The sequence below is a fragment of the Chiloscyllium plagiosum genome, unplaced genomic scaffold (assembly GCF_037043375.1).
Source record: "Chiloscyllium plagiosum isolate Xiang-an unplaced genomic scaffold, Cpla_swu_hap1 HiC_scaffold_6, whole genome shotgun sequence".
Taxonomy (NCBI): domain Eukaryota; kingdom Metazoa; phylum Chordata; class Chondrichthyes; order Orectolobiformes; family Hemiscylliidae; genus Chiloscyllium; species Chiloscyllium plagiosum.
This window is the reverse complement of record NW_028270144.1, coordinates 107,642,618-107,660,720: the sequence shown is the minus strand read 5'-3', so window position 1 is coordinate 107,660,720 and position 18,103 is coordinate 107,642,618. Positions and strand designations below refer to the sequence as shown.

Genomic DNA, 18,103 nt, shown 5'->3' with positions numbered 1-18,103 from the left:
ACTGTAACAATCGGTGTCAGCCAGATAATATGTTGAAGGTGTTAGCCCCATGTGTTCCCTGTCTGTGCCATAATGTTTAGACTGATTCCAATCTAAAAAGTGAGTTAACAGAGTCTTACATGGATTCATGCAGTTTTTGAGCAAAATACAATGTAACTATGCATGTACAAATTCATTCCACAAACTTATATGTATATGTGTGCATGTGGGTTTTTGTTTGTGTGTGTGTGTCTGCCTGCCTGCCTGTCAGTCAGGGGTGGGGGGTTGTGAGTGTGAGAGAGAGTGTGTATGTGAGTTTCGAGTGCCTGTGTGTGTGTGTGTGTGTGTGTGTGTCGGTTGTGAGTGTCTGTGAGAGAGAGTGTATATGTGTGTGTGAGTGTAAAGTGGTCTAAGTCTGTGAGAGGATGCATGTGTGAGAGAGAGTGTGTGTCTGTAGGAGTGTGAGAGTGTGTGTGTATAGTGCAATGGTGGTCCCCTGTAGCGATGGTAGGTCCCGGTTGAGGCTCTCCCTATGGGTATGGAACTTAGCAATCAGCCTCTGCTCGGCCACTTTTCGCTGCTGCCTGCCCCTGCCTTGGAGGATGGTCACCTGAAGGTCCGAGGTTGAATGTCCTGGACCGCTGAAATGTTCCCCAACTGGGAGGGAACACTCCTGTCTATTGATTGTTGTGCGGTGCCCATTCATATTATCCACAATATAGTTTAGTTCTGTAATTATTCCTCATTTAGGAAGGGAGCCAATACCATTGTTTGGTTCATTTGTTCAATATTACAGATTTTGAAATGTATCACAAATGTTTTAGAGGCATAAACCTATCTAAAGGTTTCTATTTAATGTTTAAAATATTGCTACCTGTTCACTTAAAACTTATTGATCTGTTTCCAACAATGCTATTCTCAGAGGAAAGTATGTCGTTTATATTTTCAAGACTTAGAATCTAGACACTTAATTGTACTACTCTGAAAATAATTAGATGTGACTTATGTTTTTCGATAAAAGTAGTTGCCCTTCATAAATTGAAACAAGTTAAATTGCTGTTAGCAATATACATGTTAATGGTTTATGTGCTGCATTCAATTATGAACCTTAAAGAAATTGTTGCAATGCTAATTCATCTTCTTGTCCCTAAACCAAATTTGGCCTTACATTGGCAAGGTTTATTGAAAGGAAATACGTCTACCAATGTGCAGCAGTTGAACGCAAGCTAGTAATTCAGACACATATAACCTGCTGTGTTTGTCCTTAGATACAAAAGGAGAAACAGAATCTATGCTTCTTTCGCAGCACAATCTTCTGCTTTGTGCATCCAAACCTTTTATACTGTGGGAAAATGAAGGGAAAAACTAAGCCAGAGTTCAGCTTTAAATCTGAATAACACAACAGTTGATGGGGACTTGTGGATCAGAGTAAAGTGATCCTTTCTTCTTGCCAGTATTTTTCATCCTCTTTGGTATTATGTAGGTAACAGTTCATAGTACTGTACAATGCATTTTTACCAGAAGTAGCAATAAACTGTTGTGAGTCTGAAGACTGTTAACAAACTATCAAACCTCAGCCTGCCCTTAGCTAAAGCATTATCTTTGTATTTTTATATTTCCAGTCCAAGTACTTTTGGGGGCACTTGAAGCTCTACTGTACTGCCCTGAGTGAGATTAGCTAACTGAGCTGAGGATTGGAAGACTGAGAATTGAATTTGGATGATTTGAATGTATGCGAACATTTTTGAAGCCATTGAATTTTTTTGAGCTGTATTAATGGTTGCAGAGTGGCCAAGAGAATGTGCATGTTAGTGTAAAGGATTGATGGTCGTGCCTGTGATGTTGCTATCTCCTTAGCAACATTCAGCACTTTTGCTAAAGGAATATAATGTTGCTTTGTTGCTCTGAAGGTGGAGGCTGGTACAATTACAACATTGAAAAGGCATCTGGATGGGTATATGAAAAGGAAGGGTTTAGACGGATGTGGGTCAAGTGCTGGCAAAAGGGGCTAGATTAATTTAGGATATCTGGTCGGCATGGACGAGTTGGACTGAAGGGTCTGTTTCCGTGCTGTACATCTCTGTGACTCTAAGTGTGGCATAACTCCAGTTGGTTATGCTTGCAACATTTCTTCAAACAAGTAAGCAGGACTTGCCCAGCTCATTGTTGTGAAAATTTCACTCAATTAATCAGAAACTGAACCCTCAATTAACATTACAGAATTTCCCTTCTGTAAAAATACAACAACTATTTCACTTCTTTGGGACTCATTTTAAATATTTTCAGTTTAATTCCTTTTTAAACACTTAATGATCATTCATACAGCTTCTGCATTTCACTAATAAGTTGTAAGCAAACTTCTAGGAGCATTATTATAAACAAACAAGAAATAAAAATCTCCTAAGCTGAAGTTTAAATATTGCAAAAGTCCACAAAAATTATCATTGAAGAAGAGAGTCACCATGTCAGTGGTCTGAATTATGAGATGATTTATTGATTGAACTTGGATTTTTTAGACTGCAAAAGATGATCTGAGAGGTGGTACTGGACAGCGTGTGAGATAGTAAATTGGCAAAACCAGAAAATTTTTCAAAATTAGCTACTTCTGGCAGTAATACTGAAGACATGATCCAGTGCTAGCTGTGTCTCTAACCAAGCTTTTTCAATACAGATACCACACTGTTGTCTGTCCAGTAAGTTAGGAGAGTGATGGAATATACTTTCCACTTACCTGGATGGGTACAGCTCCAACAACACAAGGGCCAGCTCAATTGATTGACACACCGTCCACCACGTTAAAAGCAGTGACAACAGTGAGTTCATCTACAAATTTCATTGCCAAACTCCTTCAACATTATCTTCCAAACATTTGATCTCTCCCACTTAGAAGAGCAAAGTCAGCAGATGCATGGGGACACAACCACTTGCAAGTTTCCCTTCAAGCCACACACCATCCTGACTTGGAAAATGTTACTTGTAGGGGAGGCAATGGCCTAGTGGTATTATTGCTAGACTATTAATCTAGAGACTGGTAATATTCTAGGGACCTGGATTTGAATCCTACTGTGGCACATGGTGGAATTTAAATTCAAGTAAAGAAAAATCTGAATTAAGAGTCGAATGGTGACCATGAAACTATTATGGATTGTCAAGAAAACTCAACCTGATTCACCAATGTCTTTTAGGGAAGGAAGCTGCCATCCTTACCTGGCCAGGCCTACATGTGATTCCAGATCCAGAGTAATGAGGTTGATTTTTAACAATTAGAGACAGGCTATAAATGCTAGCCTAGCCAGTGATGTCCACATCCTGTAATAAATAAAACAAAAATTTCTGGAAATCCATTCCTAACAACACTGACAAAGCATCAACAGCAGTGATTGCAGAAGGCAATTAGCAACCACCGCAAAGGCATTTTGACTTGAGCAACAAATCCTGGCTTATCCAATGATGTTGACCTGCTGTGTAAAATTAGTAAAAATCAGCAGTTAGACAAACAGACCCTTGGTTCAAAAGAGTAAAAGATGACATTTGAGTGATTAGTAAGTTAGTTTCCTGTACGTGAAAAGTTCATGGAGTGATGGAATTATGATGGAAGCTATTGGAGGCTGCAGTGGCACATAGGGGATGGGTGATGGATGTTAGAAGGAAAGTCTAGAATCTTTCTGCATGTGGAATTAAGATCGGCCAAATTGTTGCCTTCATCCATAATTTGCAGAACAAATTCTTGATTGGAGCTATGAATCTCTGTGAAAAATCTCCTTTTAGTTTGGTTTTAGGTGGAACCAATGTGACTCATCGAGAGCAGAAAAACTAGAAACTTGATTTTGGTTACACATTGCTCACGTGTCACAGTCTGTTTGCAGTGTTGTGGTGCATTTTTAAGGAAGCATAACTAAAGAGTACAGTGTTTGAAATCCAGAATTTGGTCTCCAAAAAAAAACCCTCTTGTTCATTTGAGATGCAGATTTTCACTGCAATGTGAAACACAGAAACAGAAAATAGGAACAGGAATAGGCCACTCAGCCCTTTGAGCTGGTTCCACCATTCAATATGATCATGGCAGATCTACACCCTCTTCCTGCTTGCTTCCCATAACCTTTTGATCCATTTAACCCAAAGAAGTATATCTCTCAAAAAAATCAATAATTTGGCTTCAACTGCTTTCTGAGGCAGATAATTCTAGAAGCTCACAACTCTGGGTAAAAAAGTTTCTCCTGATTCTCAGTCCTAGTGGGCGGCACGGTGGCACAGTGGTTAGCACTGCTGCCTCACAGCGCCAGAGACCCGGGTTCAATTCCCGCCTCAGGCGACTGACTGTGTGGAGTTTGCACGTTCTCCCCGTGTCTGCGTGGGTTTCCTCCGGGTGCTCCGGTTTCCTCCCACAATCCAAAAGATGTGCAGGTCAGGTGAATTGGCCATGCTAAATTGCCCGTAGTGTTAGGTTAGGGGTAAATGTAGGGGTACGGGTATGGGTGGGTTGCGCTTCGGCGGGGGCGGTGTGGACTTGTTGGGCCGAAGGGCCTGTTTCCACACTGTAAGTAATCTAATCTAATCTAATCTAATCTAAATGACTGACCCCAGATCCTTAAACTGTGACTCCTGGTTCTAGACTCCCCAGTCATCAGGAATATATGTTTACCTTGTGTAGTCCTGTTAGAATTTTATAGGTTTCTATGCGTTCCCCCCTCATTTTTCTAAATAATCTCCAATGAATATAGTCTTAACTGATCTAGTTTCTCTTCATACATCAGTCCTGCCATCACATGAATCAGTGTGGTAAACCCTCCTCAGCCAAAACATCCTTTCTCAATAATGAGACTAAAACTGCATGCAATGCTCTGGGTATGGTCTCACTGTTCTGAAGAAGGGCACTGAATTCAACATTGTTTGTTTTCCTTCTGCAGATGTTACCAGCAATTTATGTTTTTGTTTGCTTCATTGGTAGCTGTTTGATAAAGAATTAAGTACAAATTTGTGTTTTCACGTTTCAATGTTGGTATTTAATTCTATAAAACTGTAATTTGTTCAGTTTAATTTTATCTGTTCTTGTGTAACCTTTATTATTATGGTGTTTTATTTTTAAAAGGTTGTCCTTTGACAGAGCAAACTGGTGTCAAACCCAGTTGCTATGTGTCATACACTACACCAGTCAGTCCCACTCCTATAACAACCCATCTGATAGAAAATACAAACAGCCCTGTTTGGGACCATCAACAGCAAACAAGGTATGTATTGAAATGTAACTTATCAGATTTTAAGAGAAATGAGGTTGTGAAAATAAATTGACTAGTCTTGTGTTGTGTCACCAGATTTTACTTGAAAATAAAACCTGGCTCAATAAGAATATAAGAAATACAAAAATTATAGATTACACAACCCATTAAGCCTACCCTGCCATTCAGTACAATCATGATTGATCTTTAGATGTTGAAACTTTATTGCTGGAACAGCACAGCAGGTCAGGCAGCATCCAGGGAACAGGAGATTCGACGTTTCGGGCACAGGCCCTTCTTCAGGAATGGTTGATCTTTAGACTCAACTCCACTTCCTTCCTGCTCCCCTATAACTCGATTCTCTTGGAGAAAAAAGAATGTCTCTGCCTTATGTATGTTTAACAGTGGGCCAGCTACAATTCACAGGGATGCAATTTTCCAATATTTTACAACACTTTGAAGAAATTTCTCTTCATTCTAGTCCTAAATGATTTGCTCCTTATCCTGAGACTGCTATTATGATCTAAATTCCCTAGGCAGGGGAGAAGATCTTTCAAGGTCTGCCTTTTAAATGCCTTCAGAATCTTTGTGGACTTCCAATAGGGCTAGATTCTGTTTTTTCTTATGATCCATCTTTAAATAATTTCAGTGGGACTGAGATTTTTCTGGTTGTTTTGTGGTGTTCAACTGAAGCTGCTTAGACATGAAGTCATTTATGTAACACTTGCAGCATTCCATTTCTAGCTATCCAGTTGTTCGCAGAGAATTGCCAGAAATGGCTTCTCTTCATTCTCCATCAATGTTGCCTCAAGAATCCATTCTTAAGCCCCCTCATCTCTTACAGGCTGTCTCTTGGCAAAGTCATCCAAAATTACATCAAATGTCGAATGTGCACTTAAAGCATCCAGTTCTACCTCACCACCATCTTTCTTGATCCCACCATTGCTTTTGATTTATCACACTGCTCGTCTGACATTCAGTTCTGCATGTGCAAGAATTTCTTTCAACTAAATATTGTTAACTAATTTTAATGTTTAAAGTGGCTTTTATTTGTGCAACTGCAGGTTGGCCAAAGAATTGTTACTGGATCCACAGCAAACTCTGGTTTTTAAAGTGTGGCATAAAGCAGGTAACTGCTATAAAACATAATTTTTCTGCTTATTTGTTTATGTTAAGATTCCATTTCTTTAAAATTTAATCTACAAAATGTATCCACAGAATGCAAAAAATAGGCATGGTGCAGAATAGAAACAAATAAATAAATTAATATTTATTTTCGATCTTTAATGTACATAATCAGAACTGTGTGAACTCTAATATATGTTGTAAAACTGAGTCGATGTAGAATGTTACACATAATTACCTTAAATGAATCACATGTATGCAAGCATTCTAAAGAAAATTTTAGATGATAATCTGATCGTAAACTGGAAAGAAAATGGGAAAATGAAAAATGATTCATTTAATAAACAAATAAAAGAAAGTAGCTTAAAAAAAACTTGTGCCAAATTGGGAAACAGCATAGCCAAACAACAATGAGAGATTTCATTTCCAGTCATTCCGAGTCGGAAAACCACAGTTATTCTCTGTTGATTATAGCTGATCTCAGCTGAGTGGTGCACTGAAATGGCACTCTTGACCATGAACATATCTCAACTCATGCAGGAGCAAATCAGTCATAACTAATCACTATACAGTGACCCTTGCTGGAAAGTACACGTGGGCCTCAAGTGAGAATATGGTCGGGCTCCACTGTAGTTTGCTGTCAATGGCTATTTTGCCTACAAATAGTCCCATTCTGATTGAAAGTTTGCAAAGATTCTTGAGGAGCTGGAGCTGTGGAATTTCAAGGACATAAATCAGAAAGGAGAAAAAAGTTGAACTTAATTTATAATTTTTAAAATTTCATATAATGTGAGAGCACTGTTAATCTTAAAAGTCCTTGGAAGTGGCTATTAGTGTGTGAGATTTTAAAAATAAAGATGAGGTTAAAGGCATGTTAATATTATCTAATAGCAATTTGGCAAGTCGGTACTATCTAGCTGTATCTTTATAAATGATTCACAGAAAAGGGGAGCCTAAGGTTAAATGACTTGCTTGTGATGCACCTTGAATCATTAGGAAGAAAGAGTTCTTTCTATGGTCAGTGACAGTGTTATAAAATGTAAATAGTAGTCATGTCATCACATCACTACATTATCATGTTCTATTAAATATTTTGTTTTATGTCCTAGCTATTGATCGGGTTGTAGGGTTTGCATCTGTAGATCTTTCTGCTTTATTATCTGGATTTCTATGCATATGTGGTTGGTACAATATCACTGACTTTAGTGGTCACTGCCAAGGACAACTTAAAGTAGCAATCACTCCTTTGGAAAATATCCATCACCTGAGAGGGAGAAGATGGACCCAAACACACAAACTACCAGCAGTTTCTGTAAGTACTTTTTGAAATGATTTTGTGGCAGAAATAAATACTTTGATTCTGAAGGTATTGGGATTAAGAACTCTGTTTTCTCTAAGCTTCATGACTGTGAGGCTACACAATAGTCCAACAGGTGCTGCATATCAAGCACTTTGAATTAGCTATGGGATCATTTATGTCAACTGTGGGTGTGGTGGATTAGAAGATGCACCATCCACAGTGCAGTGATCTCTCAGTACTGCATTGAGAGGTCAATCTCTGGAGTGGGACTTTAAACCTATAACATTCTGATTCTAAGGCAAGTATGCTGCCACCTGAGTTAACCTGACATAGAAAATTGGAGCAGGAGTAGGCCATTTGGCCCTTCAAGCTTGCTTAGCCATTCATTATGATCATGACGAATCATCCAACCCAATTGCCTGTTTTTACTGTTTTTCCAATATCCTTTCATCCCTTTAGCCCCAGATGCTATATTCAACTGCTTCTTGAAATCGTATAGTATTCTGGCCTCGATTGCTTTCTGTGATTGTAAATTTTGCAAACTCACTGTAGTGGTTTAACAAGGTCTGCCAGGTAGGCATCATAGAATGTGAGTTCCCTGATTGGGGCTGTTAAACTGGGTCAATAAGAGAGCCCTGGCTGACAGATATAGAGAAGCGTGTCAAAGGTTCTGTTCACTCAGAGCTGGCTCATGAGAATGCCGAATCAGTGTCAAGGACTCTCCACATGTAAATAAAGGGTGACTTCGTAATAGATACTGGCCTCTGCAGAGTTATTTCGCTCACCGCTCTCTGAGGAAGAAATGTCTCCTCCTCTCAGTCCTAAGTGGTTTACTCCATATCCTTAGACTGTCATCCCTGGTTCTGGACTCCTTGGTCATCAGAAACCTAATTGCAGCATCCAGCCTGTTGGAATTTTATGGGTTTCTGTGAGATCTCTGCTCATTCTTAACTCCAGCAGATATAATCCTAAGCGATTAAACTCCTCCTCAAATGTCAGTTCTGCTATCCCATGGTAAACTTTCACTGCATGCCTGCTACAACAAGAACATTCTTTCTCAAATAAGGAAACCAGAACTGCACACAGTTTTCAAGGTGTGATCTCACTAAGCTCCTGTATAATTGCAGAAGACATCCCTATACTCAAATCCTCATGCTGTGAAGGCCAGGTTACCATTTGAATTCTTTCCTGTCTGCTGCACATCCTAACATAAGTAGTGAAGAGAACAAAACTAATACGGATTCCTGTGAATTTTCTCTATTGGCTAGCCATCAAGCATGACAGCTGCCCTAAAGAAAATTCCAAAAGCAGGAATCATCCAACTAATAACTCTCTAACAAAATGCAATCTTGCTAGGCAGGCTTTGATGTGGTATTTGGTCAAAGCTTTTTGAAAGCACAGGTGCAGAGTCAATTAATTTTCTTTTGTCAGCCAAATCTCCATATTTTTTAAAAACATATTCAGTTGAACTGCTAAAAATGAATTTCTGTTTTCAAGAGTCACTATTGAGATTCTTAAATGACATAGACCTTTTGGAGATATCCTCATAGTCATATCCAGCAACTTGTGTTTATGCACCACCTTTAATGTAATAAAACAACCAAAGCACTTCACAGGCACATTATAAATCAAAATTTGAGACTGAGCCACACAAGGTGATATTACACTAAAAGTGGTTAAACATTTGACCAAAGAGAAGTTTCAATGATTGTCATAAAAGAAAGAAAGAGAGGTGGAGGAAATTTCAAGGCTTGGGGCCGAGGCAACTGTAAGAAGGCATTGGTTCTCTGTTTGGATAAAAATGATATGCAAGGTTTTGGGAAACAGGAAATTGGTACCGGGTAAAAGTGCTCATTTGAACAACCATGATGGGCTAAATGGCCTCCTTCTACGCTGTAAAACTTTTGTGATTATGTGTAATGAATGGCACAGTCACTAATGGTGGATCAATTAAAATCAAGGATATTACAGAGGGCAGAGATGTTTGAGTACACGTGCTTAAGGGCAGATGCATGGAAGGTAAGCAAACAATTGTTAGAGTATTAAAATTGAGTCATTGCTAGAATGGAGACAATGTTAGTTACTAAGCATCTGTGATGGGTGGACAAGACTTGGCCTGAGTAAGGGCACAAGGAGCAAATGGCTTTGCATTTATAAAGAGTAGCTAGCAAGCAAGACACTAGTAGTAGAAGTTGTTGCCATAGTTCCCAAGAACCATAGGGCTGCTCTGTCATTAGAGAGAGTGACAGTTGGCAGTTTAACCTGATATCACACCTTAGACAAAGCGAGAGGTTGAGAAGAAGGGGCCTTCCTGAAAATCTCAGCCTGTGCAGGATTTGAACGTGTGTTGCAAATCAGCTTGTCCAGCCGACTCTTTATAAGAGATGAGCCAGGAATGCATTATAATAAATGTCTAATAGTAACAATGCACAAGGGGTACAGCGGCAGCTGAGATGTGATGAGGATGAAGTTGGGCGTTGTTACAGCAGTTAAACAGGCAGGTAAAGAATGGGAGAAAAGGCTTGACAGGATAAACACTGAGATGATGTCTCCCCTCATGCAAGAGGCTAGGATTACAAGGCAAAGCCCCCAATAAAGGGGTGCCAATTTAAGAATGAGATAAGAAGGAATTTCCTCTCTCGGGATTGAGTCTTTTGAACTCCTTGTGGTGGTGACAGAATCCTTGTGTATATTTAAGGTTGAGTCTTGGTCAGTAGGGGAGTCAAGGGTTATGGGGAAAAGATAGAAAGGTGAACCTGAAGAATTTTGGATCAGTCATGATCCTATTGAATGGTGGAGCAGACTGGAGAGGCTAAACAGCCTACTCTTGTCCCTTTGTCTGATGGTCTTATAGAATGTGGCCAGAATTCCGTCTCTGGGTCAGATATGTTTGAGAATGTTGCAAATAGCCCTAAACAGTGTTCAGGTTTTATGAGCATTCTATTTTTGTTCAGTATTTGATCCATCTAGTTTTGACAGGTTTTTAGTGGGCGGCACAGTGGTTAGCACTGCTGCCTCACAGCGCCTGAGACCCGGGTTCATTTCCCGCCTCAGGCGACTGACTGTGTGGAGTTTGCACGTTCTCCCCGTGTCTGCGTGGGTTTCCTCCGGGTGCTCCGGTTTCCTCCCACAGTCCAAAGATGTGCAGGGTCAGGTGAATTGGCCAAACTAAATTGCCCGTAGTGTTAGGTAAGGGGTAAATGTAGGGGTATGGGTGGGTTTCGCTTCGGCGGGTCGGTGTGGACTTGTTGGGCCGAAGGGCCTGTTTCCACACTGTAATCTAATCTAATCTAATCTAATCTAAACTAATTTAAAGATCTTGTCCTGCGATCCTATGTGATTCACTAAGGAATTGAAAACTCTGCTCTGACAATTACTGTATTCTGCATTATCACCAGTACATGATCTGTGTAAAAGTTAAAGCTAGTTGGTTGTTTGTGGTAAAATTGTTCCAGTGCAAAAGGCTGTTTTAATGGGTTCTATAGCCAGATGTGGGAGGAAGGTTTACATTCTGAATGACCCATTTCTACTTTTTCTCCCAAAGGAATTAAAGTAGCATTTGTGTTTTTCCTCTGTAAAATGATTGATGCCTTACAGCTAATGTCACTTTTTGAAATATAGCCACCTAGTTAGGGCATTTTTCTCCATTCTTTTGAGATTTATTTTCCTAATTATGAAGTTTTTGATGTGGAGGTGCTGGTGTTGGACTTGCGTGGACAGGGTCAAAAATCACATGGCACCAAGTTATAGTCCAACCCATTTATTTGAAAGCACAAGCTTTCAAAGTGCTGTCCCTTCGCCTGACATCACTAATTGCCCTGCAGAAGGTGGTGATGTCCTGCTACTTTGAACTACTGCAACCCTGGGATGTAGCAAAATCCATGGTACTGTTGTGAAGGGAGTTTCAAGATTTTGAGCTAGTGACAGTGAAAGAACAATGATATCATTTCAAGTCAGGATGGTGTCTGACTTGAAGGAAATTTGCAGTTCGTGATATGCCTGACACCTACTGCCATTGTTCTTCGAGGTTTCTTTTTATTCATGTGTGAGACGTGGGCGTTGCTGGCTGGCCAGCAATTATTGCCTGTTCCTCGTTGCCCTTGAGAAGGTGATGATGAGCTTCCTTCTTGAATCATTGCAGTCCACGTGCTGTGCATTATACACAATGCTCTGAGGGAGTGACTGAGAAGGAATGGCAATATATTTCCAAGGAGAAAGTGAGGTCTGCAGATGCTGGAGATCAAAGTTGAAACTTTATTGCTGGATGCTGTCTGAGGATCTTCAGTGAATTTCTGCAGTGCTTCTTGTAGATGCTACACACTGCTATTACTGTGCATCAGTGGTGGAGGGAGTGGGTGCTTGTGGATGTGGTGTCTAACAGGTAGGCTGCTTTATTGGCAATATATTTCCAAGTTAGGATGGTGAGTGGTTTGGAGGGGAATTTGCAGATGGTGGTGTTTCATTGTATCTGCTGCCCATGTCTTTAATGGAATTCTAGGTGTAAGTGGTCTTGGATTTAGAAGATGCTGTCTGAGGATCTTCGGTGAATTTCTGCAGTGCTTCTTGTAGATGCTACACACTGCTATTACTGTGCATCAGTGGTGGAGGGAGTGGGTGCTTGTGAATGTGGTGTCTAACAGGTAGGCTGCTTTGTCCTAAATGGTGCCAAGCTTCTTGAATGTTGTGGGAGTTGCACTCATCCAGGCAAGTAAGGAGTATTCCATCATTCTTCTGACTCGCATCGAAAAGTGTGGCGCTGGAAAAGCACAGCAGAGTCGATGATTCGGGCATAAGCCCTTCAACAGGAACGTGAGGGATAGGAGGCGTAGCTGAGAGATAAATAGGAAGGTGGGGGTGGGGGCAAGGTAGTTTGGAAGGCAATAGGTAGAGTGGGGTGATGGTGATAGGTCGGAGGGGAGGGTGGATTGGATAGGTGGGAACAAAGATGGACTGTTGGACAGTTCAAGAGGGCGATGCAGAGTTGGATGGTTGGATCTGAGATGAAGTTGGGGGAGCAGAGATCAGGAAACTTGTAAAGTCAATGTTGATGCCATGTGTTTGAAGGTAGAAGATAAGAGGTTCTTCCTCCAGTCGTCAGGTGGCTTGGATTTGGCAATGGAGAAGGCTTAGGACTTGTATATCCTTGGTGGAGTGGGAGAAGCAGTTGAAGTGGTTGACCACAGGGTTGTGGGGTTGTTTGGTGTGTCAGTCCTAGAAATGTTCCCTGAAACATTCTGCTCGTTGGTGTCCTGTCTCCCCAGTGTAGAGGAGACCAAATTGAGAGCAATGGACACAGTAGATGAGGTGTTTGGACGTACAGGAAAATCTCTGCCAGATGTGAAAGGATCCTTTGGGGCCTTGGATGGAGGTGAGAGGCGGGGTAGATGTAGGCACAGGTTTTATACTTCTTGCGACAGCACCACCCTCTTGAACTGTCCTATCTGTCCATCTTCCTTCCCATCTATCCACTCCACCCTCCCCACCAACCTATAAACATCAGTTCCCACCTGCATCTACCCATCACCCTCCCAACTATCTTTCTCCCCACCCCCCATCCGCTAATTTATCTCAGCCCCCATTTCCCCGCCCACTGCCACCCCCACATTGCTGATGAAGGGTTTTTGCATGAAACATGAACTCTCCTGCTCTTCAGATGCTGGATGGCCTGCTGTGCTTTTCCAGTGCCACATTTTTTGAGTCTGATCTCCAGCACGTGCAGCCCTTATATTCCTCTGTGCCTTGTGTCTTGTAGATAGTAGATAGGCTTTGAGCAGTCAGGAGGTTGAGTTATTGCCACAATATTCCGATGCTCTGACCTGCTTTTGTAGCCACTGCGTTTATATGGCGAGTACTGTTGAGTTTCTGGTTAATGGTAACCCAAACTTTGATAGAATGGGATTCAGTAATGGTAATACCATTGCATATCAAAGGGCAATGGTTGGCTTGTCACTTATTGGCCTGCCATTTATGTAATGCAAATGTTATTTGCCACTTGTCAGCCCAAACCTGGGTGAATATTGTCCAGATCTTGTTGCATTTGAACATGGACTGCTTCTTGCTGTGGTTCTGTTCACCACGCTGGAAGGTTTTGTTGCAAACGTTTCGTCCCCTATCTAGGTGACATCCTCAGTGCTTGGGAGCCTCCTGTGAAGTGCTTCTGTGGTGTTTCCTCCGGCATTTATAGTGGCCTGTCCCTGCCGCTTCCGGTTGTCAGTTTCAGCTGTCCGCTGTAGTGGCCGGTATATTGGGTCCAGGTCTATGTGTTTGTTGATGGAGTTTGTGGATGAGTGCCATGCTTCTAGGAATTCCATGGCTGTTCTTTGTTTCGCTTGCCATATAATGGTAGTGTTGTCCCAGTCAAATTCATGTTGCTTGTCGTCTGCGTGTGTGGCTACTAGGGATAGCTGGTCGTGTCGTTTCGTGGCTAGTTGATGTTCGTGGATGCGGATCGTTAGCTGTCTTCCTGTTTGTCCTATATAGTGTTTTGTGCAGTCCTTGCGTGGGATTTTGTACACTACATTAGTTTTGCTCATGCTGGGTATTGGGTCCTTCGTTTTGGTGAGTTGTTGTCTGAGAGTGGCTGTTGGTTTGTGTGCTATTATGAGTCCTAGTGGTCGCAGTAGTCTGGCTGTCATTTCAGAGATGTTCTTGATGTATGGTAGTGTGGCTAGTCCTTTGGGTTGCGGCATGTCCTCGTTCTGTTGTCTTTCCCTTAGGCATCTGTTGATGAAATTACGAGGATATCCGTATTTTGCGAATACCTTGTATAGGTGTTCCTCTTCCTCTTTTTGCAGTTCTGGTGTGCTGCAGTGTGTTGTGGCCCTTTTGAATAGTGTCTTGATGCAACTTCGTTTGTGTATATTGGGGTGGTTGCTTTCATAGTTCAGGACTTGGTCTGTGTGTGTGGCTTTCCTGTGTACCTTAGTGGTGATTCTCCGTTTGGTGTTCCCTGTACCCTCACGTCTAGGAATGGGAGTTGGTTGTCCTTTTCTTCCTCTCTCGTGAATCGGATTCCTGTGAGTGTGGAGTTGATGATCCGGTGTGTATTCTCTATTTCCGTGTTTTTAATGATTACAAAGGTGTCATCATATGGACTGCTTCATATCATGAGGATTCTCACATGGTGCTGAACATGGTGCAATCATCATTAAATGTCCTCACTTCTGACCTTATGGTGGAGGGGATGTCATGAATGAAGCAACTAATGATATTTGGGCCTAGAACATTTCTCTGAGGAAGTCCTGTAGAGGTGTCCTGGAACTTAGATCCAACAACTTTAACCATCTTCAAATGTGCCAGGTATGACTCCAACCAGTGGAAAGTTTGCCCCCAATACCTATTGATTCCAGTTTTGCTAGGGCTCCTTGATGCCACACTCAATCGCATACCACCTTGATATCAAGGGGTTGTCACTCTCCCCTCACATTGAATACTGACATTTGTGAAGCTGTGGACCATTGGAGGAGGCATGCATGTAGTCCTGTGTGGTGGCTTCACCAGGCTTTTAGTTATGTTTAGTTCGACACCTAGCATTCTCTTCTATATTCTCCATTGAACTCAGGTTGATCTCCTGGCTTGATGATATAGGTTGAATGGGGGATATGCCAGGCCATGAGGTTAGAGATTGTGGTGGAGTACAATTCTGCTGTTCATGGTCCACAATACCTCAAGGATGCCCAGTCTATTTATCCTATCCATGCCCCTCATGATTTTGTAAACCTCTATTAGGTCACCCCTCAAACTTTGACGCCTCCAGGGTAAATAGCCCCAGCCTGTTCAGCCTCTCCCTATAGCTCAAATCCTCCAACTCTGGCAACATCCTTGTACAAAGTTAAAAATCACACAACACAAGGTTATAGTCCAACAGGTTTAATTGGAAGCACACTAGCTTTCGAAGCGTCGCTCCTTCATCAGTTGGTAGTGAATCCTTGTAAATCTTTTCTGAACCCTTTCAAGTTTCACAACATCCTTCCTATAGGAAGGAGACCAGAATTACGTGCAATATTCCAACAGTGGCCTAACCAATGTCCTGTACAGCCACAACATGACATTCCAACTCCTGTACTCAATACCAATAAAAGAAAGCATACCAAACGCCTTCTTCACTATCCTATCTACCTGCGACTCCAATATCAAGGAGCTATGAAACTGCACTCCAAGCTCTCTTTGTTCAGCAACACTCCCTAGGATCTTACCATTAAGTGTATAAGTCCTGTTAAGATTTGCTTTCCCAAATGCAGCACCTCGATTATGTCAGGCTGTTACATAGAACATAGAGCAATACAGCACAGAACAGACCCTTCGGCCCACGATGTTGTGCCGAACATTTGTCCTAGCTTAAGCACCCATCCATGTACCTATCCAATTGCCGCTTAAAGGTCGCCAATGATTCTGACTCTGCCACTCCCATAGGCAGCGCATTCCATGCCCCCACCACTCTCTGGGTAAAGAACCTACCCCTGACATCCCCCTATACCTTCCATCCTTCACCTTAAATTTATGTCCCCTTGTAACACTCTGTTGTACCCGGGGAAAAAGTTTCTGACTGTCTACTCTATGTATTCCTCTGATCATCTTATAAACCTCTATCAAGTCACCCCTCATCCTTCGCCGTACCAATGAGAAAAGGCCTAGCACTCTCAACCTATCCTCGTACGACCTATTCTCCATTCCAGGCAACATCTGGTAAATCTTCTGCACCCTCTCCAAAGCTTCCACATCTTTCCTAAAGTGAGGCGACCAGAACTGCACACAGTACTCCAAATGTGGCCTAACCAAGGTCCTGTACAGCTGCAACATCACTTCACGACTCTTGAATTCAATCCCTCTGCTAATGAACGCTAATACACCATAGGCCTTCTTACAAGCTCTATCCACCTGAGTGGCAACTTTCAAAGATCTATGAACATAGACCCAAGATCCCTCTGTTCCTCCACCTTACTAAGAACCCTACCGTTAACCCTGTATTCCGCATTCTTATTTGTCCTTCCAAAATGGACAACCTCACACTTGACAGGGTTGAACCCCATCTGCCAGTCCTCAGCCCAGCTCTGCATCATATCTAAGTCCCTTTGCAGCCGACAACAGCCCTCCTCACTATCCACAACTCCACCAATCTTCGTATCATCTGCAAATTTACTGACCCACCCTTTGACTCCCTCTTCCAAGTCATTAATAAAAATTACAAACAGCTGAGGACCAGAACTGATCCCTGCGGAACTCCACTTGTAACTGGGCTCCAGGCTGAATATTTACCATCTACCACCACTCTCTGACTGGCTAAATTTCCCTCTCTCCCATGCCTCCTGACTTTCCGCATAAGCCTACCATGGAGAACCTTATCAAATGCCTTACTAAAATCCATGTACACTACATCCACTGCTCTACCCTCATCCACATGCTTGGTCACCTCCTCAAAGAATTCAATAAGACTTGTAAGGCAAGACCTACCCCTCACAAATCCGTGCTGGCTGTCCCTAATCAAGCAGTGTCTTTCCAGATACTCATAAATCCTATCCCTCAGTACCCTTTCCATTACTTTGCCTACCACCGAAGTAAGACTAACTGGCCTGTAATTCCCGGGGTTATCCCTATTCCCTTTTTCGAACAAGGGCACGACATTCGCAACTCTCCAGTCCCCTGGTACCACCCCTGTTGACAGTGAAGACGAAAAGATCATTGCCAACGGTTCTGCAATTTCCTCTCTTGTTTCCCACATAATCCTAGGATCTATCCTCAAGTTTTTCAAAATGTCCAACACATCTTCCTTCCTAACAAATATCTCTTCTAGCTCTTCTATCTCTTCCGACTCAATACACAGTCTCCCACTACTGTCCTTGATCGGACCTACCCTCGTTCTCTTCATTCTCATAATCTGTTGCTTGATTAGTCTGAGAAACAGCTCTCAATTTTGGTACTGGTCCCAGATGTTAGTATGGATGACTTTTGTAGGGTCAACAGTGCTGTTTCTGCCATTTCTATTTCAGTGTCTAAGTCAATGCCAGGTGGTCCATCTAATTTCATTTCTTTCAATAGATTTTTAATTCCTGATTTTGTTTTTAATTGAATTCAAATTCCACCATCTGCCATGGCAAGATTCCAACTCTGGTCCCCAGAACATTTGTTGAGGGTCTGGGATTAATAGTCCAGCAATACTGCCACTAGGCCAATGCCTCCCCCCGTGATGAAATGGGGATCAACTTGAGAACGAGAGAACTTCAGGCAAACTGGACAACGTTCATTTATTTAATTCACATGTATGGAAGGAAGCCTTACAGTCAAGTTTAAAGCTCATTTTGGTGGGTCACAGAACACCTTCAAGATTTATAATACAGATTACAGCAAATATTTAGAAGCTCCCATGCTTCAATCTTTATTTTCTCACAATCTTTCATTGGCATTGTCTGTTCTTTTTGCCAAGGCCTCTGATAGTATGACTTCTCCTCTGCTGACCTTGACAGTCTCAATGTCTCACTTGTTATTC

At 41.9% G+C, this 18,103-nt stretch overlaps 1 protein-coding gene across 6 annotated transcripts in view; it reads left to right on the top strand.

The window, feature by feature from the left end:
* The window catches only part of c2cd3 (C2 domain containing 3 centriole elongation regulator), a 222,277-nt gene that overhangs the window by 96,264 nt on the left and 107,910 nt on the right, over positions 1 to 18,103 (top strand). For all 6 annotated transcript variants that reach the window (XR_015757475.1, XM_087988324.1, XM_087988325.1 and 3 more), the window contains 3 exons: positions 5,069 to 5,207; positions 6,260 to 6,324; positions 7,430 to 7,632. Coding sequence is in view for 5 of the 6 variants with exons in the window: in XM_087988324.1 (XP_087844450.1) it covers positions 5,069 to 5,207; positions 6,260 to 6,324; positions 7,430 to 7,632 (407 nt within the window). In the remaining variant the exon portion in view is untranslated. The remainder of the gene's footprint in view (positions 1 to 5,068; positions 5,208 to 6,259; positions 6,325 to 7,429; positions 7,633 to 18,103) is intronic.